Genomic DNA, 18309 nt, shown 5'->3' on the forward strand with positions numbered 1-18309 from the left:
ATTGTTTTCTCTCCCCCCCTTCCTGATTGCCACTGTTACCTTCAAAGCATTATTAAAAAGTCGTCCCACGTTATGGAAGCAGCCATTGTCTTTCTGTTTCAGTAAAAGCCATGTCATGGTGTCTGATATTTGTTTTGGGTCAATGTAAATGTGTGCCTGAGCCTTGGAGAAGGACCTGAGGACAAACGCTGTTAGCCTAAAAAGAAAAAAAAGAAGTGATGCAATGACACCTTGTAATATATTCCATGAAACTTGTATTATTGCATGACACTTTGCCTGACTAAAAGACCCTGCGAGTTTCTAATGCAATATTACTTTATACTGCAAGAATGTCAATAAAGATGAGGATTCGAAGCTTAAGACAACATATCTTGACTAATATGTTGTCTAACTAATAAGGGGTATATCGGAATGGTGTGCAAAGGAGATATAACCACAGTTTATGGCTCACATGTCTGGCCCCTCCAGCTGGAGTTCTGCTGTGTAGGGGATTACAGAAAGCTAATATAAAGAAAGAGTTCTGGTACTTATACTAATTGTACTTAAAGAATATATGGGTGTAGTCCTTTTATATTTGCCTGGAGTTCCCCTTTAAATAAAGCTAATAGGGTTCCTCTATAACGGAATACAATCTTTATCATCCATCCATCATAGTGTCCCTACCAAGTGTTCCCTTCTCCAAACCGAGGTCCAAAAGCACTGTAGGAGCCATCATGGTGTTTGTAAATCAGCTGCTTCTGATATCCTGTGAAATGACACGAAAATAACATTCCATCACATTGCATTCTATTTGAACCTATCGCTTTAGGGCCCGTTCACAGCAAAATGGAAGGAAATTGGAGGGTTCGTTAACTTGCAGTTTCAACCTCCATTGACTTCCGTTCTGTTCTATTACATTTTGTTTCTCTTTTTTTTTTGCCAATATTTATTTTAATTAATATGTCCTGAGTGGACATTCATCTCTGTATTTTACTTCTGTGGTGTCGCGATTACATGTGTTTTTGTTCCATTATGTTACGTTGCGCTGAAAAAAAATATGCCCTAGTTATTTCATCTCCATGTAATGGAACGGATCGCAGCGGTATAACCTGGTCCCATCCACACCCATTCATTTTTCAGTGCCCTTGCGTTAGCATCCATTTAAAAACAGATTGCAGTGGATCTGGTGTGAATGGGGTCTCAAAGTCGACATAAAAGCATTTCTCTGGCTAAAGGATAATAGTCACATGAGACACAAAAAGGTATAAAATAAAAACCCGAGTGCAAAAACAATGGAAGATCATTTTGGTCATGTGGCCTGTGCTAAAGATACTTAGGGGTCTATGTATAAACAACTTGCAGAGCCATTCACCCTGTGTATCTCTGTGAACATTTAAACAATAATGTGCTGAGCTAAAAAAAAATATACAAAAATAAACAGCAAAAATAAGAGTTAACTCAGAATAACTCAGAACACATAACATGCGCCATGAAAGTCAATAAAAAAGTGATCGAATCACATTGTTTGGATCGTTATCTCCGTGAACATTACTTCTGTGTAAATAAAAGCAAAAACAAATGTTCTTATTATATCTTCTTTTCAGATCGAATGTAATGTGAAGTAATACTGCAATATAGCCAGTAGAGGGAGCTGAGAAGCATAGAAAATACTTATTTCCAATACCCCTGAGCTCCATCTAGTTGCCATAATGTGGTATTACAGTACATTTGACCTGAAAAGTTAAGTATTATGTTGGAGAAAATTGCAAACCCCAAAAGCCACACATTTTAGTTTTTGTTTTTAGCTTTCTAGAATTTTTTTTTTTTATTTAACACAATTGGGTTATGTTTTGTGGAGTTCCTCTCTAAGTACATTTTTCCAAATTTTTAGAAGTAAGGGCCAGATATTTTAACCATTTTTTGTATTGATGGCAGAAGAAAAGTGGAAGGCTATGCCATGCATCGAACCCGGAAGGAGCAGCGTTAAGTTGTGCAATGCTCTCTTACCTGTGCTCAGGTAGCTCAAGGCTTTGGATTTGACCTCTGGGGTCAGCTGACCGGTATTATTGAGGTACTCCAAGATGAAGATATTGGGGGTTAAAAGGGCAATATTCTGTTCTCCACATCCAGATGGCATCTTAAGCAGATTACCTAAATTCTGCATTGCTGTTCCCATGATATCACCTAAAGGAATTGATACATAAAGAACACAAGAATATTTAATATAATGCAGATTTTTGCTGATTTTCATAATACTGGACGCGATCATACTATCTGTGACAGTAAACTGTCTAAGCTACTCACCAATCACAGAGAAGTAGGCGCGTTGAGAACCTTCTACTACCTGGCTTGGAAGCTTCAGAGAAATTGCTTCTGTTATCTCAGGCCCTAATAATAAAGATGAAATAACACATTCAATATGTTTTCCATGAGATTTACAAAAACTGTATCTTAGACCCCATTCACTCCCAGGTGTTTTGTAGCTCTTTTCCCAAAGCGGAACAAAACACTTAACAAGAGGATCCCATTGTTTCCAATGGCCCCGTTCACAGCTGAGAGTTGTGTCCCTTTTTGCAAGTCGCGTGAAACCTGAAAAAGTACATTCACTTTTTTTTGGGGGGGCGGAATCAGGTTTTTGGCCTCATAGACTTTAAGAGAGTCTCAACAACGTGTGTTTTTTAGGCACTCCAGTTTTCGATGGGGCCAAAAATGCACGATTCTGCTCCTGTACTACAAGTCACATGCAAAAATGCTTGTAAAATGTATACAAACTTGCAAAAAAGGTCTCAAAATCATCCTACGCTCATACTCGTACATTGGGGAACTCGTATGAACGAGAATATTTAATTATAGAAATAACAGAAAGTGTACCTTTTCCACAGATCATGGCTGAGTGTGTCTCCTCTTTTTCAATACCCTCGGGCTGCAAATTAAACACAAATCTATGTTAAAGTGTACTTGTACCTCTGGAGCATGTTTGCCTGGTGGGAGAATATCCAAAACCATGCTTACAATCTATGATCCCTACAATAGTCATAAAACCTCATGTACATTTCAGCTGGCTGCATGGCGTCTAATATTGACGTCCACCTGGTCCTGGGGACCTGGTCATTTCACATAGTGCGCTTAAAGTATTTCACAGCAATACTGTAGCTATGCTGTCAGATAGACATTGTACTATTATCCTCCAATTTCATTTCCTGTGTCCAGTGAACATTATGGTCAAATTACAAAATGGACTCACCTCCACTAGAATATGTTTGGTGATTGTGTCCTTTCTTCCTTGTGCGGGGTTCACAATCTCATTGCCGCACAGTCCTCCTCCTGGCAGCGTCTGAGCACTCACAGTAAAGTTCAATTCACCTGAGACAGACACAACAAGGTCTCTTATATTAGTCCTTTATTCAGGTACTGTGCTCTTGTTTCAAAGCAAAACTCACCAAAAATAACACAATAAAAATGAATAGCCCATTAAAAGACAAAAAAAAAACAGCTTTTGCTGCAATATTTCCCTTTCACAAAGGGATTTCCCCTCACAGTACTGCCACTAGATGTCCTCAGTAAGATGGCCAGCATCATTCAACGCACTTTCTCTAAGACCAGGTCATCCTGGACCACCACAGCCTGTGACTGGACAGATGATTTCATATCAGCATGCAGAGCTGCGTGCTGATGTTATTTTTAGTCAAAGGGGGTGAAGATCCGCTTTAAGAGCATTGATGTCCAAAGGTGGCCTCAGAGCAGCAGAAGAGGGAATTATTCTGAATTCCCATCAAGGTAAATCTGTCTCAATCTCTTACTGCTACTGTTTTGCATTTTCTTGTTGGGTGACAAAAGTGCACAGTGGCATGGTAGGAAGCATAGACACAGCTTGGCTTTAGAAATGCTCTCATAAACAATAAGGGAATTATCTATATGAGTCTACAGCTCCTTCCTAGTATCAAGCAGATATTGTGCATTTTCTATTTGATACGACATGTACAAGCACAATGGATAGCTAATAACTCATTCTTACAAATTTGATCTACAGCTCAGCAGTGAATGGCAGATCTTCTACTTTAAATACTGTGGTCACCAAATGTGCGGTCATCTCAGTTGAAGTTAAACTTGTATCTAAACGTGACTGACCCGCTGGCAGAGAGCATCAGGGATAGGGTGTATTTTACCTAGATTTTGGTTTCGAAACCATAGACCAACTGTAGATTTAAAATCAATGCAGCCGATTGGTAAATCCCGTTGAATAAGAGACAGTCCCACTCTGGGTGTTCATAAAAGTGCCTTTTATTACAAATCTACCAATCCATAAAACCAGCAATAGGCAAGTCTGTAGCACCCCCTGGTGGTGAGTTGATAAGCCAGATCCCAGACCTACTGTATAGTTTTAGCGATGGAAGGTCTAAGACCTAATTTCCATTACTTCTGCCTATAGGTCATGTCAGGGAACACACAGTTACTCAGTGATGAGGGACCCCGCTGTAGGAAACCAAGACCAATCCAGGAGGGACCCACCAAACACTAGACCCACAGTCACTAGAGTCTCTGGTTGCAGGGTACATGGCCACACCAGGGAACCCATCTTGCCTTCTCCCTGTTTTCCCGCCCACTTTCACCACACCACCACTTGTGCCCTTACCAAGCCGCTCTCATGACCCTACTCCCCTAAGTATATCATGGACCCTCGTGTCCATAGAAATAAAGAGACTTGGTCCACATTTTTCTTTTACTCCTCTTAACTGCACGGCAACTTGCATAACTGCGGTCCATAGACAAACATTATTTTATCTTTTATGGCCGTCCAAGTCCAAATCTCTTGCCCACTAACAGGGAATTCTTGCTTTTAAAACTTCTAGCTAATCTGGTGGAGCCCACTCAGAGAAGACATATAGCTTTCCCCAAAGGGGAAGCCATGAGGTGGAATTTTTATCTCTAGGTCCCAAAACGTCCCCATGTTTCTCAAACTGTCCATTCCCTATCTCAATCCACCAACAACTACTGGCTTCCTGAACTCACACACAGGCTGTACTCCCTGACTCCACTCAAGCTACACTACTATCCTTGCATGGGATGGAGGCCCTACAAGTCACTGTACCCCACAGTGTTTCACAGACCAACCACATGCAGCTGCCCTTGTTCTTCTAATGGAGTCACTATATAGGGACTTTGCTTTGGGCTGTGCAGCATGGACAGAATGAGAGGTGAACATAGTCTACATCAGCACATATATGTAGGTGATTGTGACCCTAAAGGTGGCCATACACTTTACAACCCTTGCAAGACTTTTGTCTTGCGAGGTTTGTAAAGTACTTAAAAAAAGTACAATCTGCCCATCTTGGACAGGCAGATTGTACTTGCGATCATCGCAAGCCCACCCCCCTGAGGGGCGGGCTTGCGATGACTGCAATGAGGGGCGGGCTTGCGATGACTGCAAACGGGCCCGTTCGGCAGTTGTCGAACAAGCAGGCCACCAACTCGCCGAGAATCGTACGATTCCCGGCGGGTTTTCCATCCTGTTTGTTCGACGGAAGATGTGCGACCGTACAGTAGAAACGGTCGTTCGCCTTCCATACACTGCACGATTATCGTACGATCGCGGGATTTCCCGTGTATGGGCACCTTAACACAGTAGCCTCCTATATACATGGTATGTGTGTGTATTTACTTTCTTTCTTAGAGTTGTAGTTTTAACCAATTTGAACATTTCTTGTGATAATTTGGTCATGTGTGGTTCATTTCCAAGATATAACAAGCATGTGGAAGCCTCCACACATGCACCACAGTTTAAAATAATAAACACAGGGTCTCAGTGGGTCTATGGTCTCGAGGAGGGCAGACAAGTCACTCTAAACAGACTTTAGCATAGCAGCAGTGTTTCCTGCAGCATTACTTCCAATATTCCAATATTACTTTGTTGAGTGGAGTTGCACTTTAAACGATATGATGTACACCATTGTGATAGAAGCTTGCGTAGACCTACTCAAACATATTCTTACCAAGAGACTTTAGGATCACTTCAAATTCTACGGTGACTCTGCTGTTTGATTGTATACAATGACCTTCATCTTCTGTGTTTTTGGCTTTAGCTGTGAATTTGTCAGATTGTTCCAAAGTAATTTCCACCTGGCAATTGAAAAAAGTTAATGAACGTTAATTATAATAATGACAATAATTGTGTGTGTGTGTATACAGTATTTATGAGTGTGTGTATATATAAATCCAAAGTAGACAGAGGCATTTACAGGCCTTGCGGCAGAGATAAGTCAAAACATCAGCATTTTATTGTTGACTTTTCGATGGAGCTCAGTCCATCTTACTTAAGAAATATGGACTGAGCTCCATTGAAACGTTGACAATAAAATGCTGATGCTTTGATTTATCTCTGCTGCAAGATCCATAAGTGCCTCTATATCTACTTTGGATTTGTATGGATATTTTTGTGGCTGTGCACCCAGGCGTTTACCTTATAAATAGAGTGCAGTGGCTACCACTGGGACTATATAATGTATGTAATTAACCTTCACATTCAACACGTTGAACGTTATTTGCCATTCCTGGAATTTAGGACACCAGTACAGTAACTTTCATTGGCAATACCAACACAAACTCTGATGTATGGAGCAAAATCTTTTCCCATCTTTGCCCCTTATATCTTCACTGTTCACGTCTATCTTAACAGATTGATACTTGAATAGGGGAATGTTTCTTGTTGTGTGTTAGTATGACGGAAGGCTGTCCGCTCACATTCTTGTAGCTTAATTGAGGTGCTGCCTACATCCTCCTTGCAGTGTGCATGGTTTTCTTGAAATTAATTTTATTTTTTGCAAATGAAACCAGAGTTTCTCTTTTAAATCTAAATTCTGCCCGCAAAAGATATAATTCTACTTTGTGTGCAACAAATGCTTTGCAGACCCACTTTTTACCTTGTGACGCAATCACTGTGCTATACACAGCCTGTGCAGTGAGTAGAGCTGTGAGAGGGAGCCAGCAGGCCGCACCCACTACCAGCTGCCTACAGAATACTAGATGGGGCGGATACAAGACCAGTCACCCTGCACAAGAATAGAGAGCAGCACTGACTGGTCTTTATTACAGGAAGCTCCTGCACAATGGCAAGGTTTTACTGCACAGATCTGGAAGAATTGCACAAAGCACACCAAGATTAGAGTAAGAACACTCATGGCTCTTACATTTAGACAATATTTGCTTATCTTGGAGCTCGGATTGAAAGCTTTTAGTCCTTTTAAGCTATATTCCAGGACTTGACATCCAGGGCTATTTGTGCCTATCATCGCCCCTTACTCTACATCCTGCGTGTCTGATAGTACATTTTAGGAACAGCAGAATGGCAGTCCATACTGCATTGTGGGGGCAGATAGTTTTCTTTCTGGTTCATGTCTTTCTAACTATAACTGATATGGGTTAATGGCCACACACAGTTCTAAAGTTATTGGTTTTATCCAGTACCAAACTGTTAGTGGCATGGGGGCCATATCATTTTTTTTTCCATAGACAGGATTTTTTTTCATTTTTAATATTATGTAAGCAGATTATAAGCACAGAATACATTGAACAGTTCTGCTTCAAACACTCACCCTGATGGTTTGTGTCAGGTAGTTAAACACGGTAGCTTTTAGTGTGAACTTCTCTCCCCGTATAGCGGAGTATGGCAGAGTAAGATCCAAGAAGAAAGGCTGGAAAGTCACCAGGGACACTGGTTCTGCAAGCCCAAAGCCCGCTTCTTCTGATGTACAGAACATGTCCACATTCCATGTTGTTATCGTGTCTGGTACTGTAAGCTTCATGGCAGTTTGTCCGACATCACTACAAGAGGAAATGTTCATGTTATTCTATACAACCCTCAAACAGCACACAGTGATGCCCACAGAACACCATGGTCACCTCTAGCTCATGGTTAATTCATATATCATAATTACTCTTAACTTGGACACCTTTGTAATGTCAACAAGGAGGTCCAAAGCTTTGATCAACCTTCTCAAAGGGTCAGTCCACCAAATACCCTAGATGCTGGAAAGTTAAACCACCAGAAAGTTTATTATATCTCATAAGGATCCTACTGGTGACAAGTATTCACTGAGTTCAGGAGTCTGCACATTTGCTGTGCCCATTATGAATATAGAGAATGCAACAGAGGAAGATGGAGCAGGCAAATGTTGGGGGGGGGGCTGCCTGGTTGAGGGCCTGCCTGGTGGACAGTCAGAGATACAGCTGTTGTATCTTGTCTTGGGTGGCTCTACTTATAGCTAAAAGATAATTTTTATGTGGCCCATTAATTCCATTGAAAAATGGCTACACAAAACAAGCGGGAAAATATCTGGATTAAAGGATAGCTGTCATTAAAAATGTATGGCTTGAAATAGCTGGCAGCTGACAATTCTGCCAAAAAGTTATGATCTAAATACTTTGTCCTTTAATTATATCCATTATTTAGTGATTCATTTACCTCTTATTTTTTTCTAGAAAAGTTATATTTTGCTCATTGCGAAATCTGAGCAGTCATTATGTTTAATCTGCAGGTTGCTCTTTTTTTTTGGTGTTAAATTTGGTGGTTTTGTGCACTTTGGTGGAGCCTGCTCATAGTTTGAGATTTTGATCTAGTGCATCATATTTATATTAATTTCAGCAGTTCGGCAGTTGTCGAACAAGCAGGCCACCAACTCGCCGAGAATCGTACGATTCCCGGCGGGTTTTCCATCCTGTTTGTTCGACGGAAGATGTGCGACCGTACAGTAGAAACGGTCGTTCGCCTTCCATACACTGCACGATTATCGTACGATCGCGGGATTTCCCGTGTATGGGCACCTTAACACAGTAGCCTCCTATATACATGGTATGTGTGTGTATTTACTTTCTTTCTTAGAGTTGTAGTTTTAACCAATTTGAACATTTCTTGTGATAATTTGGTCATGTGTGGTTCATTTCCAAGATATAACAAGCATGTGGAAGCCTCCACACATGCACCACAGTTTAAAATAATAAACACAGGGTCTCAGTGGGTCTATGGTCTCGAGGAGGGCAGACAAGTCACTCTAAACAGACTTTAGCATAGCAGCAGTGTTTCCTGCAGCATTACTTCCAATATTCCAATATTACTTTGTTGAGTGGAGTTGCACTTTAAACGATATGATGTACACCATTGTGATAGAAGCTTGCGTAGACCTACTCAAACATATTCTTACCAAGAGACTTTAGGATCACTTCAAATTCTACGGTGACTCTGCTGTTTGATTGTATACAATGACCTTCATCTTCTGTGTTTTTGGCTTTAGCTGTGAATTTGTCAGATTGTTCCAAAGTAATTTCCACCTGGCAATTGAAAAAAGTTAATGAACGTTAATTATAATAATGACAATAATTGTGTGTGTGTGTATACAGTATTTATGAGTGTGTGTATATATAAATCCAAAGTAGACAGAGGCATTTACAGGCCTTGCGGCAGAGATAAGTCAAAACATCAGCATTTTATTGTTGACTTTTCGATGGAGCTCAGTCCATCTTACTTAAGAAATATGGACTGAGCTCCATTGAAACGTTGACAATAAAATGCTGATGCTTTGATTTATCTCTGCTGCAAGATCCATAAGTGCCTCTATATCTACTTTGGATTTGTATGGATATTTTTGTGGCTGTGCACCCAGGCGTTTACCTTATAAATAGAGTGCAGTGGCTACCACTGGGACTATATAATGTATGTAATTAACCTTCACATTCAACACGTTGAACGTTATTTGCCATTCCTGGAATTTAGGACACCAGTACAGTAACTTTCATTGGCAATACCAACACAAACTCTGATGTATGGAGCAAAATCTTTTCCCATCTTTGCCCCTTATATCTTCACTGTTCACGTCTATCTTAACAGATTGATACTTGAATAGGGGAATGTTTCTTGTTGTGTGTTAGTATGACGGAAGGCTGTCCGCTCACATTCTTGTAGCTTAATTGAGGTGCTGCCTACATCCTCCTTGCAGTGTGCATGGTTTTCTTGAAATTAATTTTATTTTTTGCAAATGAAACCAGAGTTTCTCTTTTAAATCTAAATTCTGCCCGCAAAAGATATAATTCTACTTTGTGTGCAACAAATGCTTTGCAGACCCACTTTTTACCTTGTGACGCAATCACTGTGCTATACACAGCCTGTGCAGTGAGTAGAGCTGTGAGAGGGAGCCAGCAGGCCGCACCCACTACCAGCTGCCTACAGAATACTAGATGGGGCGGATACAAGACCAGTCACCCTGCACAAGAATAGAGAGCAGCACTGACTGGTCTTTATTACAGGAAGCTCCTGCACAATGGCAAGGTTTTACTGCACAGATCTGGAAGAATTGCACAAAGCACACCAAGATTAGAGTAAGAACACTCATGGCTCTTACATTTAGACAATATTTGCTTATCTTGGAGCTCGGATTGAAAGCTTTTAGTCCTTTTAAGCTATATTCCAGGACTTGACATCCAGGGCTATTTGTGCCTATCATCGCCCCTTACTCTACATCCTGCGTGTCTGATAGTACATTTTAGGAACAGCAGAATGGCAGTCCATACTGCATTGTGGGGGCAGATAGTTTTCTTTCTGGTTCATGTCTTTCTAACTATAACTGATATGGGTTAATGGCCACACACAGTTCTAAAGTTATTGGTTTTATCCAGTACCAAACTGTTAGTGGCATGGGGGCCATATCATTTTTTTTTCCATAGACAGGATTTTTTTTCATTTTTAATATTATGTAAGCAGATTATAAGCACAGAATACATTGAACAGTTCTGCTTCAAACACTCACCCTGATGGTTTGTGTCAGGTAGTTAAACACGGTAGCTTTTAGTGTGAACTTCTCTCCCCGTATAGCGGAGTATGGCAGAGTAAGATCCAAGAAGAAAGGCTGGAAAGTCACCAGGGACACTGGTTCTGCAAGCCCAAAGCCCGCTTCTTCTGATGTACAGAACATGTCCACATTCCATGTTGTTATCGTGTCTGGTACTGTAAGCTTCATGGCAGTTTGTCCGACATCACTACAAGAGGAAATGTTCATGTTATTCTATACAACCCTCAAACAGCACACAGTGATGCCCACAGAACACCATGGTCACCTCTAGCTCATGGTTAATTCATATATCATAATTACTCTTAACTTGGACACCTTTGTAATGTCAACAAGGAGGTCCAAAGCTTTGATCAACCTTCTCAAAGGGTCAGTCCACCAAATACCCTAGATGCTGGAAAGTTAAACCACCAGAAAGTTTATTATATCTCATAAGGATCCTACTGGTGACAAGTATTCACTGAGTTCAGGAGTCTGCACATTTGCTGTGCCCATTATGAATATAGAGAATGCAACAGAGGAAGATGGAGCAGGCAAATGTTGGGGGGGGGGCTGCCTGGTTGAGGGCCTGCCTGGTGGACAGTCAGAGATACAGCTGTTGTATCTTGTCTTGGGTGGCTCTACTTATAGCTAAAAGATAATTTTTATGTGGCCCATTAATTCCATTGAAAAATGGCTACACAAAACAAGCGGGAAAATATCTGGATTAAAGGATAGCTGTCATTAAAAATGTATGGCTTGAAATAGCTGGCAGCTGACAATTCTGCCAAAAAGTTATGATCTAAATACTTTGTCCTTTAATTATATCCATTATTTAGTGATTCATTTACCTCTTATTTTTTTCTAGAAAAGTTATATTTTGCTCATTGCGAAATCTGAGCAGTCATTATGTTTAATCTGCAGGTTGCTCTTTTTTTTTGGTGTTAAATTTGGTGGTTTTGTGCACTTTGGTGGAGCCTGCTCATAGTTTGAGATTTTGATCTAGTGCATCATATTTATATTAATTTCAGCACCACAGCAATCTGGAACACTGAATGATTTTTCAGAACCTTTGTTCATTATTTAGGTGTTGATGAAGGTGCACTGTGGGACTGCAGAAGACTCTACCAAGCAGAGTCTTTTCAGTAATCTGTTATATACCTCCCTGAACCCCCCCTGCCCCTTCCTTGCAAATGCTCAGCATTGTCTGTTCCTGCAATTGGGACAAACGTCCCAAAAGTAGACCTGTCATGAAACATGGAGGCTGCCATGACTTTCTCTTCTCTGGCTTCCAAGACTGTGACACAGAATAACAGCCAGACATCTAGCATTTTCAAAAGGATGTCACCAATGAGAGCCCCACAAGAGAAAATCCTGAATGGCACCCCAACGCAACTCCAAAACGTGTGTGTTGTGCTGCAATATAATGAAGCCTGCCCTTTTTTTCCCGCACATGTTACTGTGTGTTTCAGCCTATTCATTTTGAAGGGGCTGTTTAACACACTGCATGGCATCATCGCGTGTATTGCAGTGCACAGTGGGGTCATGTGAACGGGCCCTCAGTTGAAACGCAAGCTATGTAACCCCGTTGTGCTATACCAGGGATATTTAATATATAACAGAGGAAGCTAAGTGAACCCACAGCAGCCAATATGAAGTTCTTGTACTAGTCTGGCTTCACTAAAGTGAATTCTAATTGTCTGCTGTGAGTTACTATTCCTTTCACTGTTTATTGATTGTATGCCGGTATCAAAACATGTTAATAAGTTTCTTTTTATATCATTTTGTAGGCAAAGACACTGATTTGCTCAAATTCAGCACCAACTGTTCCCTTGCTAACATATCGCTACTTACTCTATTACCACTAAGTCCCATAGCCACGTTTCTGGGAAAAACTTCCTCACAGTTTCCACAATCTCTTCTACGCCCCCTCTCCTCAGTGGTGCGGACATGACTTCCCCTCTGGCCATCATGCCTGCCACTTGCGGCGAAGCCATTGAGTAGGCTATGAGAGAGAGAAGACAACCTTAGATATATATTTCTATCTTCGTTAAACATATCACAATTTATCACAAACATAAAACCTCTTAAAAGAACAAATTGGCCACATACTACCGACATCTGGACTGAAAATAAAGGGAACATTTGCTGTGTTGTAGTGAACATTTAGAAACGTTAAATAAGAACTCCAGGGAATGCAAAACAATTAACCCTTGCAGTGGCGCTACCCCAGCATTGCAAGGGTTAACTGCTCATTTGGTCTAGGAGCTAAAAATCATATACTCACCTGATCCTCTGCCTCAGTTGGCTGCTGGACCAGTCTCTTCTACCAGCAGTCTAAGGACATGTGATGTCATCATGTCTAATGCAGGTGCAATAGATGTGAGGATGACGAGCGACATTCCACTGCCAGAGCAGGGGGGAAGAGAGGTGAGCAGTCACTGCCACAGGACCAAGGATCAGGTGAGTATATTTTCTTAATTTTAGCCCCTAGATCAAAACAAGCAGTTAACCCTTGCAGCGCAGGGGTAGTACCACTGCAAGGGGTCATTTTTACATTTCCCGGAGTTCTTCTTTAATTGCGCCTGGGAAATGTACCTTTTTTGACTTGAATTTCTTCTGAAAAATACTGTACTTCACCAAATATCAGAGGCAGCAGTGCTTGAGATCCCACACTGCAGATATACTGTAGGCACACCCACATACGTGACATACGTGAGTGTGCCTACAGTATATCTGCAGTGTGAGATCTCAGGCACTGCTGCCTCTGACTGCTAGTCTCAGCAGATATAAAGTTATAATTGGTGATGTCACTATTGTGCTGCTCACTGTTCTCCTTACTGGAAGCTCTGACATAATGAAGCAAAACCTGTCCTCTACCAAGATGGCTGTCTCCATGCTGAGACACAGTGCAGAATAAGGCAAGGTAAGTCAGTTATGGGGGAAAAAAATCAGATGCAAAGAACCACAGGCAATACTATTATTATTATTAATATTCAGGAATTATATAGAACCAACAGTTTAGTGGCTAGTCCTTTGCCCTCTTCCTGCCCTATTTTGGGCTTAGCTTCCAGAGCATATTTATACTTTAGTTTAACTTTCAGATTTTAAACCCTTTGCTATCCCTCCCATACATCTGTCATGGTATTAAATGTAGATTAATCAATAGGCAGAGGGGTACATGGGCATGGTTATACACTATACACAGCAATGCTATTTTTAAAACATTGCTACACATTAGTGGAACTGTTTGAATCAATCTGGTCTCTAAAACCAATTGGAAAATCTGTGGGGTGACTTGAAGAGGGCTGTGCATAGGAGATGGCCTCGCAATCTAACAGATTTGGTGCACTTTTGCAACGAAGAGTAAAAATTATGGCACACCTTCCCAAGGCATTGTGTGCCATGCTGATAGACTCCTACACCTAAATACACCTACACCTAAATACTGATTGCTGTCATAAAATCGAATGGTGCTTTAACAAAGTATCAGTATACGGGTGTGTATATTTATGCAACCACATTATTGTAAGTTTTTTTTAATTCTTTACCCCTTTAAAGACTTCAGTTTGTTTTTTAAATTGAATTGCACAGATCATAGGTACATTAAAGGTGGAAAAAGTTCTGAAGTGATTTTTTCTTTGTCTGGTTTCTTTTTCTTTCCTACTGTATATCTGGAAGGGATGCACCGATAACGGTATTTCAGTATCGAGTAGGAATACCGATATTCTTTTTTTTGGTACTTGCCGATATCGAATAATGAATACCGGAAATCCCATTCAGGAAGCCAGGCGGCGTGTAATGACTCACCACCTGGCTTCCTGATTAGCCGGGAAGCCGGGCAGCGTGTAAAGACTCCTCACCTAGTAGGGAAGCCGTTCCCATGCTTCTCGTCACTAGGTGACGAGAAAGCATCGAGCCAGCTTTCTGGCCTATCAGGAAGCCGAGCGCCATGTAATGACGAGGCACCCGGCTTCCTGTTTGGCCAGGAAGCCGGCTCCATGCTCCCTCGTCATGAGGTGACAAGGGAGCATGAAGCCGGCTTCCCGGCCAATCAGAAAGCCGAGCGCCACGTCATTACAAGGTGCCCGGCTTCCTGATTGGCCGGAAAGTCGCCTCCATGCTCTATTGTCACAAGTGATGAGGGAGCATGGAGCCAGCTTCCCGGCCAATCAGAAACCCGGGCAGCGTGTCATTACACGCTGCCCGGCATCCTGATACCGGAAGTATCCAGCTAGGCATTGGAGCACTTGGGCGAGTACGAGTACTCACCCAAATACTGGGCATCGGCACCGATACCGATACTAGTATCAATATCGGTGTGTCCCTAATATCTAGAATCAACTGAAAACACTATACATTCCTTTTATTATCTGAACATTATGCAATGAGCAACGGGAGCTGGTTTTTGTTACCAATTCACATATAATCACATACAGTATACGAAAGCAGAATTGGCTCTTCCTGGACATCAGAAGAGGAGCTGTGCCATCATTGCATTCTTACACACTAACATGATGAACAAGCAGATAATAGTTCTTGGGGATATACCTATTTCTGCATCGTGATAAGTAGGTTCTCTACTCTGGCACAGTACTGGGATCCTGATAATGGTGTTTGTTGCAACTTTTAGCCCAAGATCCTGTGGAGAGAGACGGATTTACACAGTGGTACAAGACGGATAACAATCAAAGCTCCATACTGGTATTAATGAAAGACGACAGGATGGGTAATAGGAATTCAGAAAATGAATGTAAAGCTAAATTACCTGACCAACCATCCTACTTTTTCCTTTTATTAAAATAAGTGCCTGATTTATGTTATGCGAATCTGTCATGACTGACGCTGCCTATAATTGTCCCATCCAGATCGGACAGCCAGGTGCAGTGCTCAGGCAAGGGTGGAACCACTTAGAGAGAGTTCTAAAAGGCTCATAACAAGCTCTTCTAATGTTGGAAATGCTTTAGATTAACCAGCTTGTGGAAAAATGTCTGAGCAACCTATAGCTGTTTTCATTATTGACTATGAGCAGAAGGAAGGAACATCGGACTACAGGGGTTAATATGGCAAGCTGCACTGTTGACTTTCATATCGCCTTGAATACACAATAGGACCGATTTACTAAAGGAGTAGAGAACCTTTACTTTACTATAGTGAATGTCCACATATCCCAGTGAATGAAATAAAGCTGTGGTCTCATTAATCATCCAATCATGTGCAAGCAAATAATCCATTTTTTAAAGATCTCCTTGTACACGACTGGGGAGTCAAAGTGAACATAGTATCGCCTTAGTCAGTAAGAGAGCATTCCCTACCACATTAACAGATAAACCTCATATTCTATAATAAAATGCATATAGGGAACTTGTGATAGCATTCTTACAGATTGTGTTGCTAGTAGAGATGAGCTCAGGTTTGGGCTCAACCCCCTCTGAACCTGAGCTCCTCTGAACCTGGAAGGAGCCCCTACTGAACACAGAAGGAAGCTCCTTCTATGCTTCCCAATCAGCTGCTGGTGGGAATTCCCTATCCACAGCTCAACATAAGCAAAGGGGTGGGATGCAGTGACGTCATTGACCATATATGGCTACATGCCTATATTTGGTAAATTACATTTACTTAATATGGCTATGTGTCCATATAAGGTAAATTATGTCAGCACTAGCAACCTGCCCCTTTGTTTACATTCAGCTTTGGGGCGGGGAATGCCCAGCCCACAGCTGATTGGGTGGTGCTTCTATGTTCGAAGGAGCTCAGCTTTGGACCGGGTTCATTCTAAGCCTGAGCTCATCCCTAGTGGCTTGGTGTTATCAGATTAGGTATGTAGCAGACCTTTAGGATTTTGTAGGTGTCAGCATCCCATGTAGGGACAGATGGGTTGTAATACACTCCATTCAAAAACATAGGCTCCACTTGCAGGCAGGGATCTTCACGTGACTCCTCTAGGTGAAATCCCTCATGGTCGTAGCCTGAAAGGTCTGTAACTTGCAGCAGCTCATACACCTGAAATAGATAAACACAAACAGGGCGAATCAACAAAGCACTTTTCTGGCGATATGACCGTATTACGAAGAACTGCGCCAAATTCATGAAAGCTGTGTAACAGTTCTGTTGCTGTTTCCATTTTGTTGCAGTTGCACCAGTATCACATACAACTTACCAACATGATTGTTGTCGAAGGAGCGGGCAGAAAGTTGCCAGGCAACAGCCAATCCACAAAATTAGCTATACACGCACGTTCAAAGATCAGTACAACATACCGAATTTGCAGACAATTCTGCTTCAGGTTTCAGCAGCCGTATACTGGAATCCACAGCCCGTAGGGCACACAGGGAGTTCGGCAGAGAGGAGAGGACAAGATTGGCGTTTGCACCCGGTAGAACTTCATTATCAGAGAATGAAATCTTCACCTGGATCAAAGAAAGATAACACAAACTTTACAAATGAACCATGAATGAACACCTCTGATCAGGATTCAGCAGTGTACCTACATCTGAAGGAAAAAGTTCACTCCCTTGAAGATAGTTATGTACACATCCTAGACAGGGAGGAGGACCGGTTTAAAAGAGGTGTGAAAGAGTCCATTTGCGTAAAAATGGAGAAGCCAAGCTTGAATAGAGCTGCCCCCCACCTCCATTCAAGCTTGGCTTCTCCATTGTTGAGACATCTGTTGTCTGCCACATACAGTGCTGTTTTAACACCTCTCTCGGGGCAGGTTAATAACACTTCCTAGACTCTGATTATGCAAATGCAATCAACACCTGGTTGCCACTAACAGATTATGTGGATTGGAGCAACATTCACCATATTTATTCCTAGAGAGGTTTTGTACAAGTAATTCTGAATTGAGAAAGCTGGTTGCATGGCCAGTGAAACGTAAAAAAATACAGCAAGTCCAGTTGCCTTGACTTATGTTTTACAGATATATATGAATGCAGTTCTTAAAGCCCTTCTCTGGGCAAAATATATTTTTGTGCTATAAGGTCCCCTTCACACCCAGACATGAAAGTGCAATGCTTAACTGTGAACCAACCACATAGGAAAGAACTGGATTTGGTCTTACAGGAAAATGAATGTGTTTTACTGCAGAGCCTTCGATGTGTGAGAAGGATGAATGATACAGGTCCACTTAAAGCAGTTTGTAACTAATTTAGAATTATAACTTCAGAATTTTGTTATCATCACAGATCATGCAGAAGAACTCCAGGCTGATATAAGGCAATGAAAATACTGCAACTATCTGTACCTTGTTTGCAAAGCATTTCTCCACTTTGAAGCTGACGCTGTCCGCGATGACCTCACTACTGTCCAGAATTAGATAGACGAGCACTTTGGCCAGCGGTGCCGTTTTAACGTTGACTGGAAGCTTAAATGTAAATTGTCCATGTGACTCTGCAATGAACAGAAAAGAAATCCCATAGGGGTTCATTTATAAATGTTCTGCCTGGTCTATTTGCACGTCAATAGAGTCCCTAAAATTTCTATACTATACTATTTATAAATGGACCCCACGATGTTC

General features: G+C 41.5%; 1 protein-coding gene across 1 annotated transcript in view; it reads right to left on the bottom strand.

The window, feature by feature from the left end:
- The window catches only part of LOC108799452 (alpha-2-macroglobulin-like), a 67495-nt gene that overhangs the window by 16470 nt on the left and 32716 nt on the right, over positions 1–18309 (bottom strand). The window contains 14 exon segments of the mRNA XM_018571313.1: positions 40–196; positions 664–745; positions 1987–2163; positions 2284–2367; positions 2851–2902; positions 3224–3342; positions 9174–9300; positions 10773–11001; positions 12645–12765; positions 13060–13098; positions 15375–15432; positions 16623–16793; positions 17051–17200; positions 18037–18182. Coding sequence (XP_018426815.1) covers positions 40–196; positions 664–745; positions 1987–2163; positions 2284–2367; positions 2851–2902; positions 3224–3342; positions 9174–9300; positions 10773–11001; positions 12645–12765; positions 13060–13098; positions 15375–15432; positions 16623–16793; positions 17051–17200; positions 18037–18182 — 1712 coding nt within the window.

The sequence above is a fragment of the Nanorana parkeri genome, unplaced genomic scaffold, assembly GCF_000935625.1.
Source record: "Nanorana parkeri isolate BGI_ZX_2015 unplaced genomic scaffold, ASM93562v1 scaffold1728, whole genome shotgun sequence".
In the NCBI taxonomy this organism is placed as follows: Eukaryota; Metazoa; Chordata; class Amphibia; order Anura; family Dicroglossidae; genus Nanorana; species Nanorana parkeri.